Source organism: Rhipicephalus sanguineus, chromosome 5, assembly GCF_013339695.2.
Source record: "Rhipicephalus sanguineus isolate Rsan-2018 chromosome 5, BIME_Rsan_1.4, whole genome shotgun sequence".
NCBI lineage: Eukaryota > Metazoa > Arthropoda > Arachnida > Ixodida > Ixodidae > Rhipicephalus > Rhipicephalus sanguineus.
In genome coordinates, this window is record NC_051180.1 from 9392655 (window position 1) to 9420246 (window position 27592).

Sequence of the window (27592 nt, forward strand, 5' to 3'; positions counted from 1 at the left end):
CATTCCACTCTACGCGGCGCACGGATAATCACTCTCTTTTAAGAGGCGTAACAACGTTCTCGCCGTGTTTACGGGTTGCGGGCAGTGTAAAAAATGACAAAGCGAATGCCGCGCATGTTTCCATAAGAGGACGCGAAAGATGGAAAGCGCACGTTGGGCACGTGCATGTCGACCGACGCTGCGGTCTTCACGCGTACTGAGCGAACGCTACAGACGCCGTTAGCCCAACCAACGCCTGCAAATGTGCTGGCAGGGCAGCAATAGGGTTTTGGCTGTGGGTTCCTTTCAATTACGTGTCCGCCTGTCCGCAATTAAGCCTCCCGCGCACCGGCGAGTTTGGGGTTTGCGGGCTAAGTAAGCAATAACGATGACAACATCACGGCGGTCAGCTTTAATTTACCGCCGCCCGCTTCCGTTTGTTTTGCTGCCCGAGCCATTAATGATAACGGCATCGGGCGTGCTCAAGCGGCTGTGTACAGACGGCGTTCGCTCTTTAGTTCGCTGCGTGCAGGGTCCGAGAACTAGCCTCGGCAGCACGCTTCGCAGCTCCCTACTTTCGTGGAATTTCTTTGCCGCGTCCGTTCCGCCATTGCTGGGAGGGGAAGAACGCAGCTACTGCGCCTACGCATTTGTAATCCAAAGCAGGCAGACGGAGGGACGATGGCGGCAGACGCAAGCTATGAAAGCGTCCCGGTTCATCAAAAGTTCAGCGTAAGATTCTCAGTATCATTTTCGTGACAGCAAGATATGATTAGTATAAATAAAATCTCGAGCACGAAAGACAGAACCACAGGCAGAGTTTTTCCTACTGTACCTTGCCAACGGGCCCGAAGCAGTTCACTCCTACAGATATGACTGTGCACGCTACCGCAAGCTACCTACCTAAACTATGGCGCACGCTCGAGGTCTCCAATTGCGGTCTTGTGTTCCACTTTCGCCACTCCTGTTGTTTGCCTCAGAGACGTGCAAGGAAACGGGTGCACGACTCGGTAGCTCTTGAGCTCGTACAGATGAGTGCCAATATCGGCACATACCCCTTGGCGACAGGTTCACCTGTACCCGTAAGCACGGTTTCCCACCCGCTGGCTGCGTCGCGCAGTCAAGGCAGACAGGCCTGTCTGCACTTTCTTTGTGTCGCTGTTTGATGCTCGTTACTATAGCTGCTGTTGAGAGCGCTACCTTGGCCGGATACATTATTTCCTGTTTTTGCGTGGTCTAATGAACTTTTCCAAAGTAATGTAGCTAACGAAAGTCAGCCGTTCAAGCTTGCAATTACGTCGTTTCGTACATTAGCAAATCTCATGAGGCACTGCAGAGTAAGGAACGCGCGAGCTCCTCCAAATAACTCGCAAAAGGAAAAGGATTAAGGCGAACCTCTTTCCTGTTCACATCTTTTTTTTTTTTTTTGCGATCAGTCTTTAATGCGACCCGTAAGTTAAAAGCGCTGTAATCCTTTTATACGCATGGACAGCGGTGCAATATTTTTTTTCGCGCAAGAGGGTCTTGAATCTGGTTTTTGGTTTTTATTTTTCCTCACGCACTCTCATTTTAGCAATCCAATTTAACTCTTCTGTGCAATCCCGTTCAGTGGAGTGCAGTACTGAGGTACCTCGTCCGATGAGTCAACACCGGCTTTCGAAATGCGTCAAGACGGCTTTGACAGCTCTAACTTGAGGTAGCGGCAAGCTGAAGGGATTGTTTGGACGAGCAGGAAAGTGGTTCTTGGCTGACGCTCCTGAAATACGCCAAAAAGTGCACAGCTACCCATGTGCCGCCCGTTCGGTTTCTGTGCGAACGCGCAAGTGAAGTTCACAAACCCACTTGTCGAGAAGGCAGTCAAGTCCTAAATTGATGCCGACAATTTCTTCACATTAACGTGTCACTGGCTCAGCTTGCCGTAAATAGGGACACGTGACGTACTTGAAGCGCGCAGCGACCCTTCAGGGCAAACGCTGATGCCTTCACATTGCACAGCAAGCGTTGATGAAGGTCCGCAGACCTTCGTCATCATTACTTTCAGTTTATTTAAGTCCACTGCAAGACGACGGCGACTCCTAATGGTCTTCAGTGCGAGCTGGTTCCATTTTATTCCTGCTAACTTGTTAAGTTCGTCACTACGTATTACTCGCTGCCTCCGTCGACTGCGTTTCTCATCGCTCAGTCGAGAAAAGATAAAAGCCGGGAGTCGCCGAAGTGACGAACAGTGTCCTTGCCAGACATGCAGCGATTGTATGAGCTGTCGTAGAATTTAATAAATTCCGCAGTTTTTACGTACGCGTGTCAAAATCACTATGTGGTACGACGCACCATTGAGGTGCGCATTAATATTGACCGCATTTAACGCGCAACCTCAATGGGTGAATTTTTATTTCGCTCCAATCGAAATGTGGTTATCGTGACTGGGAATGGAAATCGCGCCCTCGAGCTTAGGAACTAAACACCTCGCCATATCAAACAAAGCAGGATGAACCACGGCGGGTGATGGTCGTGCACAGCTGAAGGATATCATTGCCCGGCAAGTGATCGCATTAGGTAGAAAAATAGAAAGCCGATATGCAAACACGTACAGAACGCACCGGAGCGGCTTAAACTGGGGTGTTCTGCTGCGAAGGTTGAAGAATCGATCACCGGTTGAGGGAAGCAGAATGCAGGGACTACGAGCGCAGTATAGTCGTTAAATCAAATCAAGATGGGCTTTATTAGTGCAAGCACAAAAATGCGTGACCATATTTAGACTAATAACCTACGTGGCCAGTAGCTGGTCCACTAGGAAATATATGATGGCTCGCAACGCACATAATCGATTATGGAGTGAGAAGGTTTTGTGCATGGACGTGAGCAAGTTCCAATTTATTAATTTACAATTTTATCTAGGAACGATCACACAGTGCCTTTCATTGCTCAATAAGAAGCGTTTATGCTTGCGCGGTCAATGTCGCGTGCTACTCTCATTTCCACATGCACAATGTTGCACGTTATGGCACCAAATAATGCTAATAATCGTTCGCGGCAAGCATTGTTACAAGGACGAAGATTTAACTTAAGGTTTCTTGCTTGCCTGGTGCTTGCACGTGAAAAAGTTGAATGTGGCGTTCGGTACGGGAAAGTTTGTGTGGATTATGTGAAATGAACACGTAATGTTACATCTTTGAAAGCTGCGAGAGAAAGGATACGAAGTTCATTTAAAAAGAATGCTACTTGGGTAATGGACCAAAGAGAATGTTATTATTCCTGCAACATAGTTATTATGTGAGTTTTGTATGTTAGACCCCGTACTTCACAACAATAACCTGGCTATAGTACATCGATTATTTGCGAATCATTTCGTAGAAAGCTTAAAGGGCCATTAAACCACTAACAGACGCTCGCCTGCTCCTCTCCGTGCCTTTGCTCTGTCGACAACAGCCGCCGTGACGTCACCTGTATGATTAGGTGACGTTGCGAGCAAGAGACGCTGTCAGTGGGCAAACAAGGGCCTGTTTTCTGCTAGCAGATGCGCGCGCGTCTTGCGTTTCCACCTCGAACGCTGAGGAACGGCACTCGGAGTATAGTGTACTTTCTAGTACACTATAACTCGGAGAGGTGGATAGACGAGCCGACGAACGCAGCCTGGCGAAGGTAAGAGCGATACGAGAGAGAGCGTGCAACTCCGCCAGCGTTCGCTGTAGACTCGTGCACAACTGCAACGCCACAACTAAATTTCGACCTCTGGGTGGTTTAGGGGCCCTTTAAGAGCATCGAATACGTCAAAAATTACTAGTTACCACATGTACGGACCGCGGAAACGGGTGCTTGGCATAAAAATTTCGCAAAATTCGAATTTTTCTCCAGCGTACAGTCCGTCCTGTCGGCTTTACACCTTGTCCTGCAGATGGCTTTTACTCCATTTGCACGAAATTTAACGAAGCCTTCATGTAGAGTGTTATCTTGCCGCACATGCCTTACTGCGCTGGCGCGGCGCATTCATGTCGGTCAGATACGTTCATATCTTGCGAACGCGGGTGAGTAGCTGGCCTAGCTGTTTAGACACCCGCTTTCGGAGCGTGGGGGCCCGGGTTGAAGCGCGAGCACGGGAGTGAAAACGTGCTTTATTCGTCGATTTCTTCATAGCGGCGATCGTGTTCCGTGACAGCCTTCTCGTTGAGCCGGCAGAGAAATGCTTATGCCTTTAAAACAACACGATGGCAGCGTCCTCGTCTCGCTCGCTATTCATTCTGCACGAGCCAGAATGCGCGTGGTCCGAAATGTCGCCTCCGCGTTTTGATACAGCGGCTCCTGTTTGCGGGAAGCTTTCTCGGCGCCGCGCGTCGCACGCAAGCCGTCGCAGATCGCCATGAATTCTGGATTGGACGCCTACACGTGAACCGGTTGGGAGGGAACGACGCTCCCCGTCGCCTCACACACCTTCCCCATTTTCGGTCCCCGTATTTCTGCTTTGCGACGGTTATTTTTTTGGCCGACTTCTACATAAGCGGTGAGTGTTCTTACAAAGGCTGGAGTGGCCTTTCAGTTCCTTGCCTCCCGGGCCGCTGCTTCTGTTCGCAGCATAGCGTGAAGTGCGCGCCCTCCCCTCTTTCCCTGCAACCACGTCCTGCCGTTCCCTGGACTCTCGAGCTTTCTTCCTTTCTGCTCTCCTCTCTCTGCTTCTTTCTTCCCGCCGGGAATTCCTTTTGTTCCAGCGGTGGCCCTGCAGGGCCTTATGAATATTGCATCACCAGAAAGCGTGCGAGGTGGGACCGAAAGCGTAGGAAACAAACCGAAATTGGAATTAACCGAAAAAAATGGAGAGAAACAGGCAGCGGGGAGCGCTAAGGTTATGCACCGCAAGCTACACGGAAGAGGGGTGGACGCCGAAAGAAAATACGAGAAAGCTAATCCAAAGAAACCCCGCTCTCGTATCACGAAAGAAAGCGCAGGACGCTTACTCTGTTGCTTTTGGCGATGAATAATGAACTTTCCCGATCGCGTTTTCAAGGACAAAAGAAAACTGCCCCATTCTAGTGAGCTGCCAAACCGGTCATATGAAAAAAAAAATGAGGAAAAAAAAAAGATCGAGTGAGACCGCATGAAAACCGGAGAGCTTGCCGTCATTTTTGCTTACACGTAGCGGTTGAGGTCCTGAACGCTCACCTAGAATACTAAGGAGCACGGAGAAGCAAATTGAAAGCAAAATGACGTTAAAGTAAATAGTTCTCTTCCCGAACTAGAAACGGTGGGAAATTGCGTGTCTCGATCTCGGCGAGCGGCTGAAAATAATAACCGTCAAATGAAATCAGGAAACGATAGGAGACGCAATTGATTGAGTTTAGAGCGCCGAAAAACAAGCCGCTCTAGCTCGCCGGGGAAATTTTCCGTGATTGCGTGACAGATTAAGCTCTTCTTCGAGGAGCAGTCTCTGTTGAATTTTGCACGAGAAATTTATCCGCGTTCTGCACTGCCGCTAGAGCAGAGCATTGATAAATAAATATTAAAAATAAAAGCAGAAGATGAGAGCGCATTCCAAGTAAGACTAAAAACGAGCAAAACTAGGAATGATGAACGAACAAGGTAGACCGGAAAATGGAATAGCAACTTTTCCGTGGTGGGCGGCTTCGGGATTTTTTTTCTGGCTACTTTATTGGAACATAAATTGAAGCAAAGAATTGTGTGCTCCTCATTATCAACAAAGAAAAGAAAGCAACTTTCACGGAAATGCTTTGTTTTCCTCGTCAGTAACTTTTTCAAAGAAACATTTACAATTTTTATCTAAGGATTTCAGTTACGCTGCAGCATAATCTTGGAAACTGAAGTGGGTTTGTATATGTTTCTTTTCTGAGTAACCATATTTAATAAGAGGTTGGTGTGTAGCGCCGGCTATTCCTCTCCGCTAGCATGACAGCAGACACTGACCACTTCCAAATTATCATCTAAATGCCGCAATATACAGTAGAACCCCGGTGATACGATCACCGCTCGTACGAATTTCGGGGTGATACGAATTTTTCTGTGGTCCCGGCCAAGGCCCTTTAGCTTGCAATGTAATGGAGTACGGTTGGTACGAACCGATTTTCAGCCCACGACGTTTGATACGAACGTACGCTACCGCGCAGGTACGAAGAGGTGCTGCCCGCACTGTCGCGGAAGACGCGCCAATCGCGCGGCCGCAGGAACTCAAGCACGGGCAGCGCGCCGCGCCGTCAGTTTGGCCATCAGCGGCGCGTCGTAGCCTCTGAGATCGTGCGCGAGAATCTTGAAAGCCTTAATGCGCGTTTGTGTGCCTTCGTGTACAGATTACAGATGACGTCGGCGTCGCGTTTTTCTTTTTTTACGCGCTGACGAGTGCTGCTGTGCTCGAGGTAGAGTCGTTGTACTGTGTTTGCACATGCCTGCCACGCCGATGCAAGCCATGTCCTCGCAATCCGACATCCCATTAAAGGTGCACGAGGACCGAAAGAGGACGGTCTTGGCGAAGGAGCTAAGACTCGCAACGTCAACATGCGCGGTTGTTGAGGGCGCGTACATCTGCCTCCAATTTGCACTGGAGACTTCCGATTTTTGAGCAAACCTCCCGATTTTGCGGGCACGGCCCTAAATATCCCGAAAAACACCCAACACCAACGCGATAACAAAAGAATCAAAACAAAGGACAGTGGTTGAAAATTTTCTGGCCTTCATATATCGCGTTCATAGCGCTCCTTAGGTCACTTTCGTTGCAGTACCATGGTGTCATGCGAGAAAACATACTAAGATTAGGAACGGGCTACTAGCTGTCACGGGTCACATCACACCTGGTTCATCACGCGCGCAAGCAACGTATGTTTACGAGTACGAGTATGATCGTTCGCTTCTTAAAACTTTACTGGAATTTCTTCAGAGCGCTTCATGACGTTGTTATGGCCCTGAGAAACAATAAATTAAAACGGATGCCAGCTTTCTTTTGTCGGAGAGCAATTTTGCATGTTTTCTGGTGATACGAATTTCGGATGATACGAATATTTTTGGCGTCCCCGCGAGATTCGTATCACCGAGGTTTTACTGTAATTACAACTACAATGTTTTCAGAAAGAAATGCTGTATATAATAAAAACACGAGAAACATGTAACCAAGTACAGCTGTTAATAATTTACAGTGCGAGCAATATTTCATACAGTGAAACCTCGGTGATACGAATCTCACGGGACCACCAAAAATATTCGTATCATCCGACATTCGTATCACCAGAAAGCATGGAAAATTAGCATGCTACAAAAGAAAGCTGGCGTACATTTTCATTTATTGTTTTTCAGGGCCGCAGCAACGTCAGGAAGAACCCTGAATGATTGTCAGTTAAGTTTTTAGATGTCGGCAATCATACCAGCACTCGTAAATATACGGCCCGTACGTGCGTATTTAATTAATGAACCAGGTGCGTTGTGACCCGCGACAGCAGTAGCCCCTTCAAAATTTAAGTATGCTTTTTTGCATGACATCAAAGTACTGCAGCGAAAGTAACGAAAGAAGCGCTTCGACGCGATGGATCAAGGCCACAAGATTACAGAACCACGGTCCTGTGTTATGATTTTGTCATCGCGGAGGTGTTAGGGATGTTTTTTGGGAGATCTACGGCCGTGCCCGCACAAGTGCGACCTCAACAGTCGCGCATGTAGACGTTGTGAGGCCTGACTACTTCGCCAAGACCATCCGCGCCTTCTTTCGGTTCTCGTCCACCTTTCATAGGATGTCTGATGCACGAGGCAGGCACGTGTAAACAGTACAACGACAGCAGCCCGCTTCGACGCGTTAGAAAAAACAGCATGACGCTAATGTCCTCTGTAATCTAAACGCGAAGGCACACAGAGGCACATAAGAGCCTCAAAGATTCGCACACACAATCTCGGAGGCCGTGAAGCGTCTCTGAAGGTTTATTCTGACCGTAAGAAAAGTGTTTTTCTTACACCGTGATTCTGACAATTTGGCGGTGCGGCGCGCATGCCCACGCTTGCGTTCCCGCGCTCGCACCTGCTTGGCGCGTCTGCCGCGACAGCGCGGACGGAACCTCTCCGTATCTGGGCGGTAGCGTGCGTTCGTATCAAACGTCGCTGGGTGAAAATCGGTTCGCAACAACCGTACTCCATTACATTACAGGGCAATGGGCCTTGGCCGGGACCAACGAAAAATTCGTATCACCCCGAAATTCGTATGAGCTGTGATCGTATTACCGAGGTTTCACTGTATCTGATTTAGTATTTTTCTGATATTTCCGATTCCTCGATAGATTCGACTAATGCGCTCTCAGCGTTATATGTATGTGGTTTTTTGCCTGGCGCCAACAGGAAGCAACTGATTCTGTTGCGACTGCTCAGGTTCGAAACAGTGGTGCACCTTGATGGACAGCACAAGGAAATAACTGATCCTGCTTAATGTCCATCACAAATTTATAATAATTTACCAGGCTAGGAACAAATTTGGAACAAATATTGGAACAAATTTTATTTTGTAGTGCGAAGATAATGAAATACATTACAAAGGTTAGACGTTTTCTGTGGGTCAACGCATGACACGGCATGGCAACAATATTATTTTGGTCCAGAGAAACTAGGGGGGGAGTGTTGTAACTTGAGAAGGACAAAAACCAGACGAACTTGACAGCAGGGGCTTACTGCTTCATTTGACATATCAGCGGCGTCTCAGTACAAGGCACAAAACAGAAGACTGCAATAGAGACAGTTCCCGGCTTTCAGGCGCACAGGCGCTTCGTCGCGCACAGGCGCAGTCAGCATCATGGACACGTGCATAGGCGCACAGGCAGTAAGCATAGTGGCCAGACGCACCGATCTTATCAACAGACAGCATCCAACTTGCCATTATCCAAACGGCCTCATTGCGAGGAACAATTCGGATGTAACACCGGAGCAAAATGAATACAAGCTCACGTAATTGTTCTTGCGATGCAGTTAAGTATTTGCACAAAAAACTTTGCTGTACAGCAGGAGCGTAGCCAAAAATTTTTTGCGCGGGGGGAGGGGGGCTTGAGTCATACTTTGTGTAAGTTCTTGCGTGCGTTTGTATGTGAACGTGTATATATACGCAAGCAAAATTGAAAACTTTCAGGGAGGGGGGGGGGGGTGTTCAACCCCCCCCCCCTCCTGGCTACGCCCCTGCTGCACAGTAACGTTGGTGAATACGCCTGGAATATGTGCGTCCAGTTCTTTCTTCTTTTTTAAGAGGGGGATGCGTTGTAATAAGATACACACGATGATTCGCAATTTCTGAGCAGAAAAATACTTGTAGAGCATCAAATCGTGTCGATATTGCATACCAGTCATATCATACAAGATGTACAAGCCTTCGTTACGGCAAATCGCCCGGTAGAGGTCCTATTATGTATACAGAAAACTTCGTCCAGATACCGACTGCGTTGAGAAATTGTTGTGACGCCCGATGTCCTAGCCTTTGTCAAAGTGTTCGCCGATAAACTCTGGGCGGCGATCTTGATGTAGAGGGAAAAAATGTTAATTGGTTGCCATTTTATGTCGTTTTTCTTTCGAATGCTTTCGCAATTTGCTTATCAGTAAAGACATTAACTTGATAACTGTCGCCGAAATCTGATATGCGGTCGATCGTGTTGGATACTCATAAAAGACTGATTGTACATTCGCTGATGCTGACGCTCATTCCCGGATACACGTCGCGTATTCGATCAGATTATGTACGAATATTATGATAATCTACAGGAGAAAATATTTATGAACATGTTGAGGGAAGAGAGAAAAAGAATTTTAAAAAAGTACCGCGACGCAGCTTTTTCTTATATACCCAACCACATAGTTACATTTTTTTTATTTTTCTATATGATTATAAGAATTCGTGATTATAATAATCGTTGCCGTAGTTTTACGTGCCAAAACCACGATACGATCATGAGGCACGCCATAGTGAAGGACTCCGCTTTAATTTCGATCACCCGGGTTTGTTTAACGTGCAGCTGAATCTAAGCACACAGGAGTTCTCTGCATATTGGCCCCATCGAAATGCGGCTGCCGTGACAGGGAATCGAACACGCGCCCTTGAGCTTAGCAACGCGACGCTTGCCAAGCTACCGCGGCGGATAACTCCAGTTTACACAACCGAGCTGTAGCCAGGGCAACTGATTGGACGGATGTAGAAAACACAAAAATTGGATGGTTAACAATCAACGATAATTGAAGAGATTTGCAAGTTATTTGCAACATAAAATAGCGAGTCCATGATGGAAGAAAAGCCAACTTGGTCGTAGATGCAGGATATACCACACTCGAAAATCTGGGAACCCCTCCGCCTCAAGACTGCTGAGTACTCTAAGAGAACGTTAAGCTGGTAGGGTCTTTCTCGGGGTATACTACCGGTGCTGCACATAGACTATGGGCTACCATTCTAATCAAGGGCTTATCTCCGTGATTAGAATGTGCTGTACCGGCTAATTGTCTCGAAGAGCTTTGTTCTCGTGAACTAGAGTTTAAGCAGAGGAGCGTCTTACTAAATAACCCAAAGAAGACGATTCCATTTGTGGAAGAGGGAGAGGCGGGACGTGCACGCATAACCACAGCGCACCGGCTTCGACCACGCGTGCAAGTGGTCAGGGCTCCACGAAACCGTGTGAAGCCCAGTCCGAGCTTCCATTTTGCCCAACAAGGTTTTGAAAGAACGCCAAGCTCATTGTAAAACTTGAACGCGGCCGAGCCCTGCGGCCACAAGTCGGCCGGAAGAACGCCGAGATAAGCGTAATGAAGTTTGTTCTCGCAGCCTTGGCAAAACGGCAGCCAGAAAATGCCGACTGCGCACGTTCGCAAAATTGCGCTGCACTGTAGGAAACAAAACATGTTTGCAGCAGGCACACATCCATTATCGCGCAAGTCGATTTTACGTCTGTGAATATAGTCGCGGATTCTGCATATTGCTTTTGCGCAGAAATTAAGTTCGATTTTTCTAAACCTTTCAATGTCCCAGCGTGCCTCCATTCAAAATGTTTCCGTACTTCTCGCTGATAAAGGTACATATGAAAAGCGGGTGTTAATATACTTCTGAATTAGCCGCAAAACCTAAGCCCTCTGCACTTCGATCTTCGTCTCTGTAGTCATAGCCCAATCACATAATGCTATTTGGTGCTAAATATAAGAAAGACCATTAGCATCTCGTCAACGAACGGAAGCACGAGGCCACAAGGAAATCCATACGGATTTCTCAGAAAGAAAGCTTCTTAGTTGCCGAAAAATTCGTCCCCGGTCCGGGAACGTCGTAGTGTGGTTTCTTCGGTGCTCTTTTTTTTTTTTTTTGCACGTACGGAAGACAGCGAATCCTGTCGAATTGCAGATTATCATTGATGTCACCCTCACGTCACCCATTCGGCCATGTTTGAAGGTTAAGCGAATGAATATAATATACCAACAGGCGTCGTAAAAAAATGTACAGTCTCCTTGGTTAAAAAAATTAGTGTAGCTTGCAGCGGAGGCGCAACACTAAAGAGACAGCTGAGCTGATGGGCATCTAGGTAGTCCCGACTCTTTTGTTAAGTATTGCAAGTTTTCTCATTCCTTCTTTCTCTATTTCTTTCTTTTTCTCTCTGTTTTTATGTACGTCTTTTTTGTCTCTCTATTTATCTATTTCTTTCTCTTGATCAATTTCTGCTCTCTCTCTCTCTCTATCTATTTCTCGCTTCCTCTTCGTTTCTATCTCTTTCTCTCGCTCTCTATTTCTCTTTTTGTCTTACTTTGTCTTACGCTTGTTTGTCCTTTTCTCGCCCTTCGTGTTTCCGTCCGTTTTTTGCGCAGTTACATTAAGTATGGATCATTACCAACTAGCCCAACTTACCACTCTTTTACTTTCTAAGCTGTGCTCTATCCCCTCCTAATTTCCTTCCTCCGCACCCTCACATCTCTCCCCCTCCCCCTCACTTCCCTTTCCCACCTCCTTGCTATACTATACTATACTATACTATACTATACTATACTATACTATACTATACTATACTATACTATACTATACTATACTATACTATACTATACTATACTATACTATACAAGGCTATGCAAGTCGCCCTGCCGCCACCACACCACCACCCAGCGGACGTCCAGCTGTCGCACGGTGGGGGCGATCAAACGGCGGACACCAGCTGCTGCACCGCAGCGGGCTGCTGCCTACAAGCTCCACGTTCAGCTGGAAGGAAGGCTGCTGGTGTTCACGGATGGATCAGTCCGGGCTAACGGATCCGCCACTGCAGCCTGCACCATCGAGGCTAGGTCGGTGAACCGACGATGTCGGCTCCCCTTTGCTGCGAGCTCTTCCGCGGCAGAGCTAGCGGGTCTCCACCTAGCCGCTGACGTTTTGGCTGAGGACCCTCCCTAGCCACAGGTGGCAGTGCCACAGGTGGACTCGAAGCCAGCGCTCCACAGCCTCGTGAACCGCCGACGATCCGGGCTTAAGGGGTCCTTTCTGAGGTCCAAGTTATCCGCATTTGCTGCCGCGGTGGTTTCCATCTCATTTCACTGGATGCCGGAATACGTGGTAATCGCCGGTAACGAGCAAGCGGACACCCTCGCCACAACCGCCCATCGCCCTGGTTGACCGCTGACACGAGCACTTGCTGGCTCTGATTTTTCGAGAGAGCGCTTGAAACAACTGCTCAAAACCGTCCACCCGGATGCCAGAGTGGTCAACGGCAAGTGTCCCAAGCCGCTTCCAGAGGGTGGCATCACACCGCATCGCCCCTTCGCCTCCGCACGGGCTGCGTGTGGACAGCGGCGCGCCTGTACGCCAAGGCACGCTCCTCGTCACCAGCCTGCGAACGTTGCAGTTACACCGAGGCCCTTGAGCACCTTCTCTGTGGTTGCTGAACGTTGGCGCAGGAACGCTCAAGGCTCACCGTGGCCTACAGTCAACACGGCCTCCCTGCTACGACCAGAAATGACCTGCTGTTCCTTTCAAATCGCGAATTCCGAGCTCTTCACAGCCTCTTGGAGTTTGTGGAGGCGACCGGGACCACCGCCTACCGTTAGCGCCCGCAACTTGATGGACTCCCGTCACGATCGGCCTCCCCTATAATTGGACGAGACCCTGGCTGTTTCTAATTTTCTTCTGCTTTATTTCCCACTTCCCCTTCCCCTGTCGCTGCGCCGTGCTCCATATTGGGCTGCAGAAGCAAGTGCCATTTCCACAATAAACCACTTCATCTGTGCTCTGCCAGCGTGGCTGCATAGCCGAGTGTTTAAGACGCTCACCACTTAAATCGTGGGTACGGGGGTCTAAATCTCGCCTCGCGGCGAAATTTTTTCCCCTAGAATTTCTTTATCTTTTTCCCTCTCTCTTTCTTTCTCTCTCTCTCTGTACTTGTTCTCTCGCCCGTCAGAGTTATTGCATCGCACGCCGAACAAATCGGCGCACGTGTTCTGGGAGCGAGGAAGAAGAGAGCGCGTGCCCGTTCATGATGATGATCATTTTCTGTTCGCGGACTAACGGCCGCCCTAAACAGCTCCGCTGTTTAAACAAAGGAGCATATGCCTATGCTCTCACGTTTTATTGGCTGTTAATTCATCTTAAGGTTGGTTTAGTTCACTTTACGATTCATTTACTCTTAATGTACATTTGATTCACGTTAACATTCGATTCTCAATTATTCATTTTCATTCATTTTAGTTCGCATTGGGTTCACCTTATGCATTTAATTATTAAGTATAATCACTGGGCATACGTTTACTACCTTAAAGCGGTCATGAAGCACTCCTTGGACTTGTTGAAAAAACACATCCTGCGGAAAGGTGACACGGCTATGAACTGCTCAGCGAAATATTGCAGTCGTGCGTGCCGCGTAAATGCTACAAGCGGAACGCGAAGTTGTTGTTTTCTCAGGCGCCCTCTTTTCAAACAGAGGCCGGTTCTCACTCTCGTCGGTGGGCGGGGCGTCTGCCGGTTGACGTCGCGATCTGCATCGCCGCGTCGCAAAAGACATAGCGTCCTCATTGGCCGATAGCCGACATAAATCGAGAGCGGCGTTCGGATCAGATGCGCTTCTTGCCACGGGGTGCCGCGACTTGCCGGCGCCGCACTCCTCAGTACACGGTAGCCGCACTCGCGCACGCGAATCACAGCGGTAGAGCGATCGCGTTTCATGACGCGCGCTGACGGAACTTGTTACCCCCGTGCCATCCCTCCCTGTCTAGCTTCCAGTGCGCTCGTCGGCACGAGAACAGAGAGAAAGTGCTGAGAGCGTGCGCCAAACCCCCGTAACTCCGCTCGTTCTTGACGGATTCGAGAAATTTTTGCGGCAATGGATTCGGGAGGCAGTAAACTCGGATACTGAGGACATTACTCGGATCACTACTCGGAAAAGTGGTTCATCACCCCTTTAATTCACTTTCACTCACATTCGATTAGCACTTAATTATTCCTAACTCTCTTCCGTGGTATGCAAGCATGCGCCACACATGTCTCATGGTACTACTATTCGTGTTCACGCTGCTGACGCCGGATTTTATTTCGTTTTATTGCGATAGCAATTGTATGGACATTCTCGGCTGATTTTTGCCGTCGCCGTCGTCATGCACCGTGTATATATATATATATATATATATATATATATATATATATATATATATATATATATATATATCAAAGCCACAAAGAAAAATAATTCAGAAAAACTTTCCGACGCGCGGAATCGAACGGGCGACCTTCCACTTTCCAGCGCGCGGCGTTAGACGGTTAGGCCACCAACAGCACCGTCTCTCAGCCTGCTAACGGCGAGCTATTTGTATACACCACTTACATCAGCATGCTTCCTTAGTTACCACATAGATGCCGCTATGTGCACGCGTGGCGCGCTTTAAAGATCGTCGCCCCATTCCTGCGAACGCCGTTGCTCTTCGCCCTACAGGGCGTGGTCGCCTTCGTGCGCTTATCTCGAGGAAAGAAGGGGGTGGCTGGCGGGGGGGGGGGGGGGAGAGAGCAAGGGGTTGTATGTCTTGTGCTTTCCCCGCGATGTCCGCGCTGAAGTCACAGAGCGTACGAAGGTCGCTTCGCTCGCTACAGCGGCCACGTTTGCGAAAGGAGCGCGCTGTTCAAACAGAAATAAGTAACAACTGGGACATTTAGTTCGCGCTCGTCCTGTATGTACCTGTTCGTTCGTTTCGTGCATCCTGCGTTATGTTTGAGCAGTGCGCTTCCAGTGTCGAGCTGTGATGCATGATAGTTCGCGCTCGTCCTGTGTGCGTTCTTTTCGTGCGTCCTTTGGGCTCGAGCGACGCGCTGGCAATTTCGAGCTGCTTTCCGTCCTTCGCGTTATATTCCAATTTATTGCTATCGCATTCATTGCTTCGCCGTTGCGGCGAAACTGTGACTTTTTTATTCATGAGCCATATAAGGCCTTCGCGTTAACGGTTACATAAGTGAAATGAAGTGATACACATGCACATAGACCAGGATTATAGTGCTCTACGTTCTCTTATGCATTGTCTTGTGGTTGTCCTGCCGTTTGTCAGAGCGCGCATTGACGCAGGCAGTTCTCAATAAACGTCACATTTAGTTTACACTCCTCCTGCTCAATCGCGTTTATTCGCTTTCACGTCCACGTGCTCGCGTTTTGCCGCTAGAACAACAACTGCGAAAAATTCGCAGGCACACCCTTACACAAGAGTCCAAGATGAGACGACTCGGCCGAATGAAGACATAGCTAACCTTCACTCGCTTTTCCTATCAGACCTCTGATCTTCCTGTGCGAAACTGCGGTGAAGAGGAGTTCTTCCTCTATCAGATGTCAGTCCCCCAGAGAGAAGGCGAAGATGGCCGAGCCGCTAGCTGTCGTGTATCGATGTTTTCTGCGGCCTGACTTCGCTCGGCCCTCGAGCGACTTGCCGGGTCTGCGAGAAAGGAGACTGCTTGTTTTGTGTCCCCCCTCTCCTGATTAACTCGTTCTCGGCTCTGGATGCTCGGCCGGGCAACAACTCGTCTCCCGAGTCGATACTTGCTCCTCCCAATTAGCGTCTCCCGCTGCAAGCTCGGAGGCGCCTCCCGGGGATCCAGTGATTAGAGTTCCTTCATTGATTTTTGACTCGGCCGAACGCCAAGTGTAACGATTAATGGCCATCATTCGGTTTACCCTCCTTCGTCTTCTCTTTCTGTGCAGACAATGCTCTATTTCGTGTGTTCTCCGCGAAGTTCTTTGCAAATGCAGTGCCAGGATTTGACTTTACGCTATTCTGAGAAAATATCAGAAGGCGTGCAGCCTGCATTCAGGATTTCTCGATTTGGTCTATTTCACCTAAGCAAAGAAATCACAAAGCTGTTAATAAGGAAAATAAAAAGGCAGCGATTTTTGAGTGATTATCCTTTATTGATGGAGTAATATGTTTGACTGAAGAAAATCACGGCAGCATGAGAGTTAAAGTAAGAAGCTGACTTTGTTGTAATCCGCTTGCGTACTTACAAGGTAATGTTTGCTTGCGCCCATGGTGCTTCTTATTCACTGACCTGCTCTTTGAAAATGGTTGCTGTGGCGTATGTATATGATACTCTGACCAATCTTGTTCTAGTTCAAAAGCCCTAAAACTGCTGATAGAAATACCTGCTGTCCTGGCGTCATGGATGCTTCGTACACCTTACTGGTTTCTACGAAAATTAAGAAAGTGTTTCTGTAGATTCATGCTCTTTGCTGTGAACTGATATTAGTTTGGACTCAAGTTCTAATACAGAAGACAAAAAGTGACATTACATGTATCGCTACCAAATTCCACGGAACGCAAGGGTTTATTTAAAGTAACGTTCAACAAAAATTGCTGCGGAATTTTTACTAAAGCATTTCCTGACTTCGCTGGCTACGCAGGTTGTGCCTTCCTCACGTACTGCGCCCGGGACAGCGCCATCAAAGCACAGCACGCCCTCCACGAGCAGAAGACTCTTCCTGGGGTAAGTGGGGAAACGAGTGAAGCCACGGGGGCACTCCTTCATTTTTTCCTTCATCCTGATTAGCTTCTTCGAAAAGGAAGTAACTCACTGCGCAGTTTTTCTTTATATTTCAGTGCCATTTCAGTGCAATAGGATATTGCTAGTCATAGGCGTGCGCAGGGGGGGGCAAAGGGGGCGAGAAGGGGGGGCGAAAAGTCAGCCCTATACATTGTAGGGGGGGCGATGGGGGGCGCAAAGGCAGCCGCATACATTGACATAATAGGGAGGGGGGGGCGCTGCGACGAACCTTCGCCCCCCCTGAAGGGCAACCCTGCGCACGCTTATGTTGCTAGCTCTTTTTTCAAGGCAATGCTTTTTCGTGGAGCCACAGAAGCCATCCAGTCGATGGTATTTGTGCACGACGCACGGTATTCCCGCACACCACTAGGTTACGAGATAAGACTACCGCCCATGCGATAGAGCCCCTACGCGCGCTTGGAGGAGTCTCGTCTTCAAATAAGCGCGCCAAGTATCACGACATTGGTCCCAGGAATCAGTTATGTCGATTAGTCCGAGAAACGGCACCGAATTTCAGTAAGGAAAAGAAACGGGTGCCGTTCATGTATACGTTTATGTTATCCCAACGTGGATACTCTTATGTTCCTGTTGAGCAGCGCCTCCGGCATTCGTCCATTAGTATGTCCTGTTCGTCTATATTGGAACGCCGAAGTCAGTAATATTTCAACAAGGAGGAAATATAGGACATCGAGGGGTTTGTTAGACATGTAGTTCATAATGGGAACAGAGCTACCAGATGGGTATCTTAGCAAGAATACTACACAGAAGGCAGGCCTTCCTGCCGAAACGTTAGGAAAACTGGTGTTTCTCACGTTTGTCGACCTCCTTTTCTACCGCACATATACATATATATTGCTAGTAAGTCTAATTTCTAGTAGCGCTTTTCCTGTCATGAATTGACATAAACTTGCCGAAATGGCAGTTATTCTAAATGTAGAATTTCAGGTGTGACTGCGGCGTTAGGGCAACTATAAGTCTTTCAAATACCTTGATAAGAGTTTTATTTTTTATCTGAAGTTAATGAAACACATCGGACTTGTTCTCGGAGGCTTTCTAAGCCTGTGCTTTGAAATGACATATATGCTAAGAAAAACGATATATTTGAAGTCATGAACAAACAATAAAAAAAGAGATGAGGGAGCGGGCAGCGCACGAGACGGTACACACTAAAAATAGAGCCTCCAGATCCCACGCATTGTGGGAATCGATGTGATGCGAAGCAGCCAGCATAGAGCTGCATACATCGTCTTGTGTGTCATTGAGGAAAATGCGTGCCCCTCATGTTATTTATGTTCGTTACACAGTAACGTCACGCAATACCAATTTCGGTGTATATCAAGCCAGCAAAACAGCCGCCAGCGCACCATGAGCGTGGCACGTAAGTCATGCTGTACATGACATGCGTGTCATGGTTTTCATGATAACTCGTGCTATTTATGTTGGTCATACAGTCGTGTCGCAAGATACCAATTTTGGTATATATCAAGATAGCGAAACGGCCGCCAGCGTACCATGAGCGTGGCATGTAAGTCATGCTGTACATGACATGCGTGTCATGATTTTCATGTTCACTCATGTTATTTATGTTCGTTACAAAGTAACGTCGCGCAGTACCAATGTTGGTATATATCAAGCTAGCGAAACGGCCGCGAGCGCACCATGAGCGTGGCATGTATATCATGCTGTACATGACATGTGTGTCATGATTTGCACGTTAGGACCTATCGGTTATGTCCGTCATACACTCTTGTCACGCCGTATCAATTTTGGTATATATCAAGTTAACGAAACGGACGCAAGAGCACCAAGACTGTGACATGTATATCATCTCGTTCATGACATGCATGTCATGATTTTCATGTTATGACTCGTCATTCATGTTCGTCATACAGTCATGTTATGCCATACCAATTTTGGTAATAATATTTAATAATAATAATAATAATAATATCTGGGGTTTTACGTCCCAAAACCACGATATGATTATGAGAGACGCCGTAGTGAAGGGCTCCGGAAATTTCGACCATCTGGTGTTCTTTAACGTGCACCTAAATCTAAGTACACGGACCTCTACCATTTCGCCTCCATTGAAATGCGACCGCCGCGGCCGGGATCGAACCCGCGACCTTCGGGTCAGCAGCCGAGCACCGTAACCGCTATACCACCGCGGCGGACACCAATTTTGGTGTACATTCAATTAACGAAGCGAGCAGGAGAGCACAGAATCGTAGGCGTCTAGATAGATAGATAGATAGATAGATAGATAGATAGATAGATAGATAGATAGATAGATAGATAGATAGATAGATAGATAGATAGATAGATAGATAGATAGATAGATAGATAGATAGATAGATAGATACGCTCAAAGTCGCAGAAGTTCGCTATTAGCGAACTCTTCTCCGCGCAGAGCGGTAGGTGTAGCCCTTCGCCGTGACTACGCCCACCTCAGTAACGTAACACGACGTTAGTGATGACGTCATCGGCGCGCAGCCGACGACCGAGCAAGGCTTCCTACACGTGTGAAGTCGACTTGCTGCACAACCAGCAGGAAAGAAGGAGAGAGACAGGAAAGAGCGCGCTCTTTCCTGTCTCCCTCCGTCTTTCCTGCTGGTTGCGCAGCAAGTCGAGTTTACAAGTATATGAACCAACTTGTCTGCAAAGAAGTATTGCTGCAACAAATTTCTACACGTGTTGCTCGTGCCAGATACTCGCAGGCGGCGCGGTGAGGAAGCGTGCTGCGAGGCACTGACGAGGTAAACAAAGACGCGACTACCGCATTACCACAGGGCCAAAGCGCAGTTTCATGGCGTGAAGAACCAATCGACGGGGACAGTGCTAGTTAGTGTTCTCCATGCGCGAAATTACGTCGCTTAGCCGGCGAAGTGGACTGGCCATGGAGTGGGGCGCGCGAACTGTTCTTTTAAACAGAGCGCCTGCACGACGCGCGGCGCTGTGTGATAGTCGCAAATTGTCATCTCCCGCGGCCTTCGGAAAGAATGAGCTAGCTTGTTTGGGTGGTGGCAAATAAAAGTATTGCGGGCAGTTTGCACTGAATCGTGCAACGCTTGGCATAGCGAAGCGCGGGCCCGTCGCCCCTTATACTCCTCGTCAATCGGCACGTCCGGCTTCGAGATGCGCGGCTTCCTCCTCGGGAGTACGCAGCTAACGCAGCCTATTAGCCCCGAGAACGAACACTGGCGGCGCGGCAGTCGCAGCGATGTGACGTCGCGGCAAGAACTCGCTGGCTCAAACGTTGGCTGGCTCCGCGGCCGAGGGTCGCCTTTTTCTGCGCCCGTCGTGCACCCTCTCTTTCTCAATACGGTGGTGGTTACTGCTTTCTTGCGATGCAAATCCCCCAAGGTAGAAGGTGGATGTTTTCAGGCTAAGGAAAATTAAGTAAGCTGCAGAAAGTTTGAATAGTATAGCTTATGCATAGTTTTCATTGACGTCAGTCACCGTGGTCGCCATCTTGGAGTACTAGCTGGTTAAGATGCTGCGTGAATTCTTACTCGAACGTGCGGAGAAAGAAACTGTGACATCAGATTAGTGCAGGTGCTCCCTCGCGTGCCTTTGTGTTCCCCCTTGGCGCGGCTGGTGAACAGTATAGTGGGGGGAGCACAAAAAAAAACGCGGGGACCGAACGACTGTGTGTCCTCCCCCGCAATGACACTCTGTAATGAGATAAGACGTCACGGTAGCCGCCATGTTGAGGTACCCAGTGCAGAGAACCTGTCTGTGACGTCACGTTAAAACTATGTATAATGGGCAAACTCCCGTCCGAACGGAGGATGCTTGTTGCAAGACGCAAGACATTCGTTGTTTTCACGGCGTACTCCTGGAAAGCGGTTCTAAAGAAACACTTACACTAATAGTTCTAACTTCATTACAACTTGGCATGCACTTCACGGTTAGAACATAGGTCCCGAAAAATTACAAATAAAATTAGGACGTTTTCAATTAACTAACTACTGCGGTTTGTCGTACACATTATGTTGGTCTCGGCAGATTATCTAGGTGATTTGACAAAGTTGCGCGTTCTTCTACAGGAAACTTTAGCTGAATCTGTCGATTATAAAGAATCGCTTACTATATCCACAAAATTAAACAAAATAATGCTGCCACACAAAACGGTTTCGGAAATACTGAGGTGTTATTATACTTGGATTACTAATGATTTCGTCTCAACAGTCGTCTGGGATTATGTTGCCGTATACCCTGATTTGCATGAACTGCCGGTCCGATCAACCGCCGCGTCACAAGCAGTAATGTTAAATTTACGTCATAGCATTGTTGTAACCCGCTCCCCTCTGTAGAGCTTGGGCGATTGAGGGTAAGAAAATAAATAAATAAATAAATAGCAATAGCTTCCAAAACAAATTCCTGAAAGTCGAAATGAGCGTTCTGAACTGTTTCGATGGCGTTCTTAGTGACGTGGCTGACTTAATAATCAAACATCCTTCGCCTCAACGAGTCAATGACTGGTCTCGCACGTCATGTCCACATACAGGTTGATGATGGTCAGGGGTAATCAAATGCAAGGAAAATTAATTTACGAGCTGGCTACCTAACCTGATACTTACGAGTGTAATAGCGTCGTTGACGATGCGGCACGAAGACACAACACGAAGACAGCAATAAGAAGTGTCCGCAGTTAACATCAACTTGTTTTTGCAGTGAAATGAAGCCCCGAAATTATTTCGAGGAGAACGTGAAACTAAACAACATGATGAGTGAGCGAGCACACAACAAGCACAACTGCAGTGGTATTCTAGGACAAGCGCTTTCGAGATATTTTTCTAGCCTCGATACTGCATGTGTTTTTGTAACTGTACGCGGGGCTTGGTACACCGCCAAAAACGCTGTCCGCAGACACGCGCATGCGTCCGATGCAAATAACACTTGTGGAGGTGAAACTATCATATCTCTGAAAGGAACTGCCCGTGAACAGCGCAACCTAATACTGCAAATATGGTGTCGTACGTGTCAAAACAACGACATGATTACGGGGCACAGTGTGGAATTATTCTGACCACCTGGCATTCCTTAACGAGCTGCTGTATTTAGGCACGTACATGTTCTTGCTGTTCGCCTCGTCGGAATCGACCCCATCATCGAGGTCAGCAGCGCGACACAACAATGAACCCGATCAAAGTGTGTACGACGGAGCGCGGGCACCGTTGGCAATTGTACTGCAGGGATGTATATAGCTTTTCGTCGTTTTACTACGAGCATTATGGATGCTGTTTTTATCACTCACCAGAAGCTTGAGACAGGCGAAAAGCGACCACAAACGGCGGAACAGCGCACGAAGCGAGCGCACGCTATGTAGGCGATGTAGGCGCGTCGAAGTGTCCGTGCCGTGACGTCAACCGGGCCTCCCACCAGGCGGCGCCTCCCCAACTTCTCGGGGCTGTCTCTTTCGTGCTCGCAAGTGCGAAAGGAGAGAGAAAGCGCCTGAAGAATGCGACGACAAATCCCTGTAACTCCGCTCGTACTTGACGGATTCTAAAAATTTTTGGGGCAGCCGATTCGCGAGGCAATAAGCTCTTTTAGCGAAGCCATTTGAACATTACTTGGGAAAGTGTTGCAGGGCCCCTTCAAAGCTTACCAACTCGAGACATCGTTATCTTGCACAGGAAGAGCCTTCGCAAAAGCTACTAAAGATACGTAGCACTGAGTCGCGAAAAATGTTATCGTTGCAATAAAGTAATACGCCTGATTTCTTCTTGCTTGTTTTCTGCATTTTCGATGTAGATTTCAGGTTTATATGTACGCTATAAGCGTGTTATTATCGCTACGTTTGGGGAGAGCCATTAGCTCATAGAAAATACCGCAGAAGCATAAGAAGGAAGTTGAAAGATAAATCAGGATATTCTCGAAGTTGAAGACATGCTGGTAAAACGACATCATTACTAAAGTACGTTCTATGTCATTATTCCCTGCCGACTGTATAAGAAACGAACTAAGGACATTCCTACATTTATAAATGAACGAAAGTGAATTTAAATATATGATATTTATGAAAACAGGCCTGATCGTTAAGGTTGGAGCTGCCAGAATATGCGAGGCATTACCCGAAGCGCGTATTTCTTGCTGAGTCTGCCACAAATGCAGTTGATAACGCTGATCTCTTTTTAATGGACGGGATGAGCAAACTTCGCTTTCTTACGTAGATCTGATTTACCAGTTGGATGCCGCAGAGTTATTGCGGCTGAAGAAAGATCAAGGAATTCGGATGCGATCTGAATGGTTGCCATAATTATGTGCACTACCATCTTCAACGGTTTCTCATTTGTTGCTTGAACCTGCAAGCGTGTGTTTTTTTTTTTCAAGGATGTCAGCTTCAACGTCGTACGTTATTGTTCCTATTTTCATTGTCTGTGAAGGCCTAATGTTTCTGCAATATTTGATTTTCTCAAACTTAAGCCATGACCTGACGTCTGAGGGTTGTGTTCAGTTTCACGAGCGGCGCCTTACATACGTTCGGAATATTCCTTATCCGGAAGCTGACATACATGCCAGATACGTCCATTTACGCATGCCAACTTCACTCTTCTGCACTGACGCCGAGACGGGTTACAACGCAATTCGAAGCAGAACGTCATTATATATATATATATATATATATATATATATATATATATATATATATATATATATATATATATATATCAGCAATGTACACAACATCGATCTTCATCAGGACTTCAACACGCATGTAGGTATATTTGTGCTGGGTTGCCGCTTTCTCAAATCGGCACGATAAAAAACAAAGCGTACCTGCAACTCTTCGTGGATTCAATGTTCTCTAAATGGCAGTTCTGTCATCATAGCTGCTGGTAGACTCTGTGGCGGGCAGTCTAGACCGAGCACAAGTATGTCTGAGCTGGTTCTTACACATCTTTCGAGTGCGGTTAAGCGCGAGGAAAATTCACACCTCCCGGGAACGCGCTCGCAGCCATCGTAATAGACGGTGGTGATGAGCGCTGAACGACTACACCGCTCTTCGGCCACACTCGAGGCATACCACCTGAATTTTTCTGTCGGCCGACTGCAAGTGAGGGACAGCTCGGCCTCTCGTATACTGCAATAAGAAGGGAGTGCGCATGTTGCCCGCGCCTGCACCATACTTTCGGGATCGCAATCCCCAGAACGAGGTCTTTGCCGGGCCACGCTTTTTCACCCACTCTGAGGCGCCAGTGCCGACAGGCGATTTTCTGAAGTTCCTCCACTTATTTGCACTTCCTTTCTGGGGGCATTCCCTCTCTGTGTGCGTTTTGTAAGCAGGAGCGAACAGCGCCCGTGAACAAGCAGGCCGCGATGAGACGATGCGCTGAGGCGCGTCCGTGGGCTCTGACAGAGGAAAAGGCGCGTTGCTCGCGCTTTCTGAAGGGGGGACCCGACGGGAGACTGGATTGTGTTTGCCGACGCACGGCCAATATTGACCAGACGCGGCCAACGCGCTCTCCCTTTCTGGTGTGTTTTGTGAGGGAGAAGGGAAGCTCTGGAAATGGATCGCCGATGGCTGCCGCGATGCCAAATAGTAAAGGGTCACTCTTTTCCTGGAGCACAGAGCGCGTGAGGACAGCCTAGCGCGCTTGCCTCCATACCAGGGTCTTCTAATGATCCAAGCCTGTGAAGAGACCCTCGTGTGGAAATGTACCTGGTGATCTGGAGTGAGCTATAAGCACTATAGGACGCGTAATTGCTCAAAAACGCTTCCTCCAGTCGATTTACGTCGTCTGAGGGGATGGACGAACTATATCTATTCATAAGTTGACGCAGCAATACGCAAAATACTAAAAATATACGCGCACCCCTAGTGAGTCAAATTTCGTTCGATTCGAACCAAATCGAGCTCGTAGCTTCGATGGAAATTAACGTTGGTGTAATATTTATTTTTTATGGAGGTGTGTGTGTTCGTGAACAGCTGAATCAATTATGAACACGATTTGTGGCGTTCTTTCTAGCGTTCTTTATTTTTCTTTGTTGTTGCCCGATTTGCTTCATTAATGTCATTTTCAAACTTTATGAATCTGAAGTCCCGCGTTTAACGGAAGCCCGTCTGGTCGGAATGAAACGCAAGGCTACGGAAGACTTGTTCGCTTCAGTTAAAATAAAGAAGGCTTCCGTAGCGAAACCGAAGTGTCTTTTATTCGCTCTTAGATTTTTTTCTTCTTTTTGTCCGTGTCTGTCGTTTATTTACTCTTCATGAGAATTTGTGTTCAAAGGCTCCATGCATATCGCAACAAACACTTGGACAACTTATACATAGCTTAAATGCATCCAGTTTTTTTTTTCCACTCCAAATCCCCACGTGCCAGCACGTCATCAGCGACGACGATGGCCTGAACGAAGCGTTGTTTGTAAGGTTCACTTTCGCGATAATTGAGAACCACCGTCTTAATTTTTCAGCAGACACACTGCGACTTTTCGAACTGCGTGCAAGCATAAAGAGCTATCGCTATAGACGTTCAAATTATGAGGAAAGAGGAACGGAGAGGTACCGCAGTTTGAGTGCCAAATGTGCGTAGAATAATTGATTGAGTAGCTTCTGGTTACGCTGTGAACCGTAGCAGCCTGGTAGACAGTTAGATAATGCGATTGTTTCGCATAGCGTAAAACGTCCGCTTACATCAGCCTCATCGGGCCCACGACACACGGGTGAGCAAAAAGCAAGCACGGCTACAGCTTCCATTCGGAAGGTTGATGAAATCGGCGGTCTGACGCCTAGTTGGAACCATTCACAGCGAAAACGGGAATAGACATCAAGACGCCATTTTTGAACAAAGCGCCCGTGTGGCTGTGCTCGAAATATCAGTGCCCTTTAACGGAGAAGCTGTCTAGGCCGGAGAGTTGGCCCGAGTAGGCCGTTCGGTGTGCGCAGAAAAACCTCGCCGAGCGATGACGTCCCCCTGCGTCGCCTAGCAACACGTCGGAGGAAGGAAAGGAGGAGGAGAGAAAAGAGAAGTGGAGAGAGAAGAAGAATAAAATAAATGAAACGAAATAAAATTTCTTGCCGAGGTGGGATTCGAACCCCTGTACCGACGGTCTGAAGGCGCGCGTCGTAACCATTCGGCTATCCAGGCTCGCTAGTTGAACAGGCATTTATGGGAACCATATGACTGCGTTGCTATGGGCGAGAGAACTAGAAAAAGATAGAGCGAAAGAGGAAGAGAGAGAGAAAGAGAGAGCCTCAACTTGTCTTTCCCAGACTTAACTGCCCTTCCCTGCGCTCATGTGGGTATATCTAGGCTTAAATGGCTTAAATATCAAGGCTAGGCTTGGCTGGTATGCCAAGGAAGGCCTCCCAGCTCGCCTGTTCCTTCACGGCCATTTTTTTCCTTTTCTAACCCCTTATATATATATATATATATATATATATATATATATATATATAGACACACACACACATTGCCCACGCGAGTGCGTCCGCTGATAAATAACCTGTCTTTCGTTTTTTCTTCATTTTTATTGGTTTGCTTGATAATCAGTGCGCGAGGAACTATTTTACATTTCCTCAAACCTGCTTAAAGGTAACGTGTTGAGTTAAGGTTCGCCGGTTACGGTTATTAAGCAGTCTTGTAAAAAATTGACAAATAAAAATATTTTTGACGCCCTCAAAGATATCAGGCGACGGCAGGCGCGAGTATAAACTGATATATTTCGTTGGTTCTCGAAAATTATTGATGTTGTTGACTTCTTACTAAATTCCTATGTTTTCTGTTTCCTTCCATACACGTAATCATTGTAATGCCTAATATTTGCTTTAAAAGACACGCACATGTTTGAGTTCAGATGTATGCGAGGTAAGATAACTCGTTTTTCCTGTGTAAACGTACCATTTACGTTGTATTTCCGCACCGATGGGTCAGGGCTACCCTTCCATTAGGTGCAATGACGACTGAGAGGCCCGTGTGTACCGAGCTGCATTTCATGGTGAATTCCGTAAAGGGTTAGGAAGCAAGTAGCTTCCGGCGGTCTTCCGGCATCGAATAAGTGCTTCCTGCCTCTGAATAAAGAATATATATCCTTCCTGTACATAGTAGAAGCAGCCAGCCAGCAAAGATGAGCTTTTCCATTCAGTGGACTAAGGCACTCGTTGATGTCTATTCTTACTTTGTCCTTTTTTTCCCCCCGGACAGGATCTCTTGGCTCCTGATGTTTGCCTCCTTAGAGCTGGGGTTCAGGATACATACACCGGTTGGCTACGTAAAGTATGAGTGCGGCAACCTATGGCATAACGCCAGCATTAAAATAATATCCGCGACTCGTAACCAGCACGTTGTTTCACTCGTAACCTATGTGACGGGCCACGGCCCTCCACTGAACTCTCCATCAGTACCATTCTTTAGCCGCATTCCAGCGCCCCGCACTACTGCTGTCGCCGGGCGTTCTCACGTACGACCCATTATTATCCGGCTGAGCCTCGCAAGCAGCTAGAATACCATGCTGCGAAGACTTGAAAAGTGCTGTCGCGCCGAGGGGCTCGGAAATGCACTGAAATATTGAGCGTGGAGTTTTCAATGATGCAGGAGCACGCCGTACGGTGCACCGCTCCTATTTTTCTATCACGCCGCTCGGCGCTGCGCATATAAAAGCAGCGTGGCAGGCAGCGACGCGCAGTCTTCGTTGAGCCGC

General features: G+C 47.7%; 1 protein-coding gene across 4 annotated transcripts in view; it reads left to right on the top strand.

The window, feature by feature from the left end:
* Nucleotides 1-27592, top strand: part of LOC119393186 (CUGBP Elav-like family member 3-B) — an 886629-nt gene that overhangs the window by 114461 nt on the left and 744576 nt on the right. For all 4 annotated transcript variants that reach the window (XR_005183869.1, XR_007416317.1, XR_007416316.1 and 1 more), the window contains exon 2: nt 16809-16891. Coding sequence is in view for 1 of the 4 variants with exons in the window: in XM_037660028.1 (XP_037515956.1) it covers nt 16809-16891 (83 nt within the window). In the remaining 3 variants the exon portion in view is untranslated. The remainder of the gene's footprint in view (nt 1-16808; nt 16892-27592) is intronic.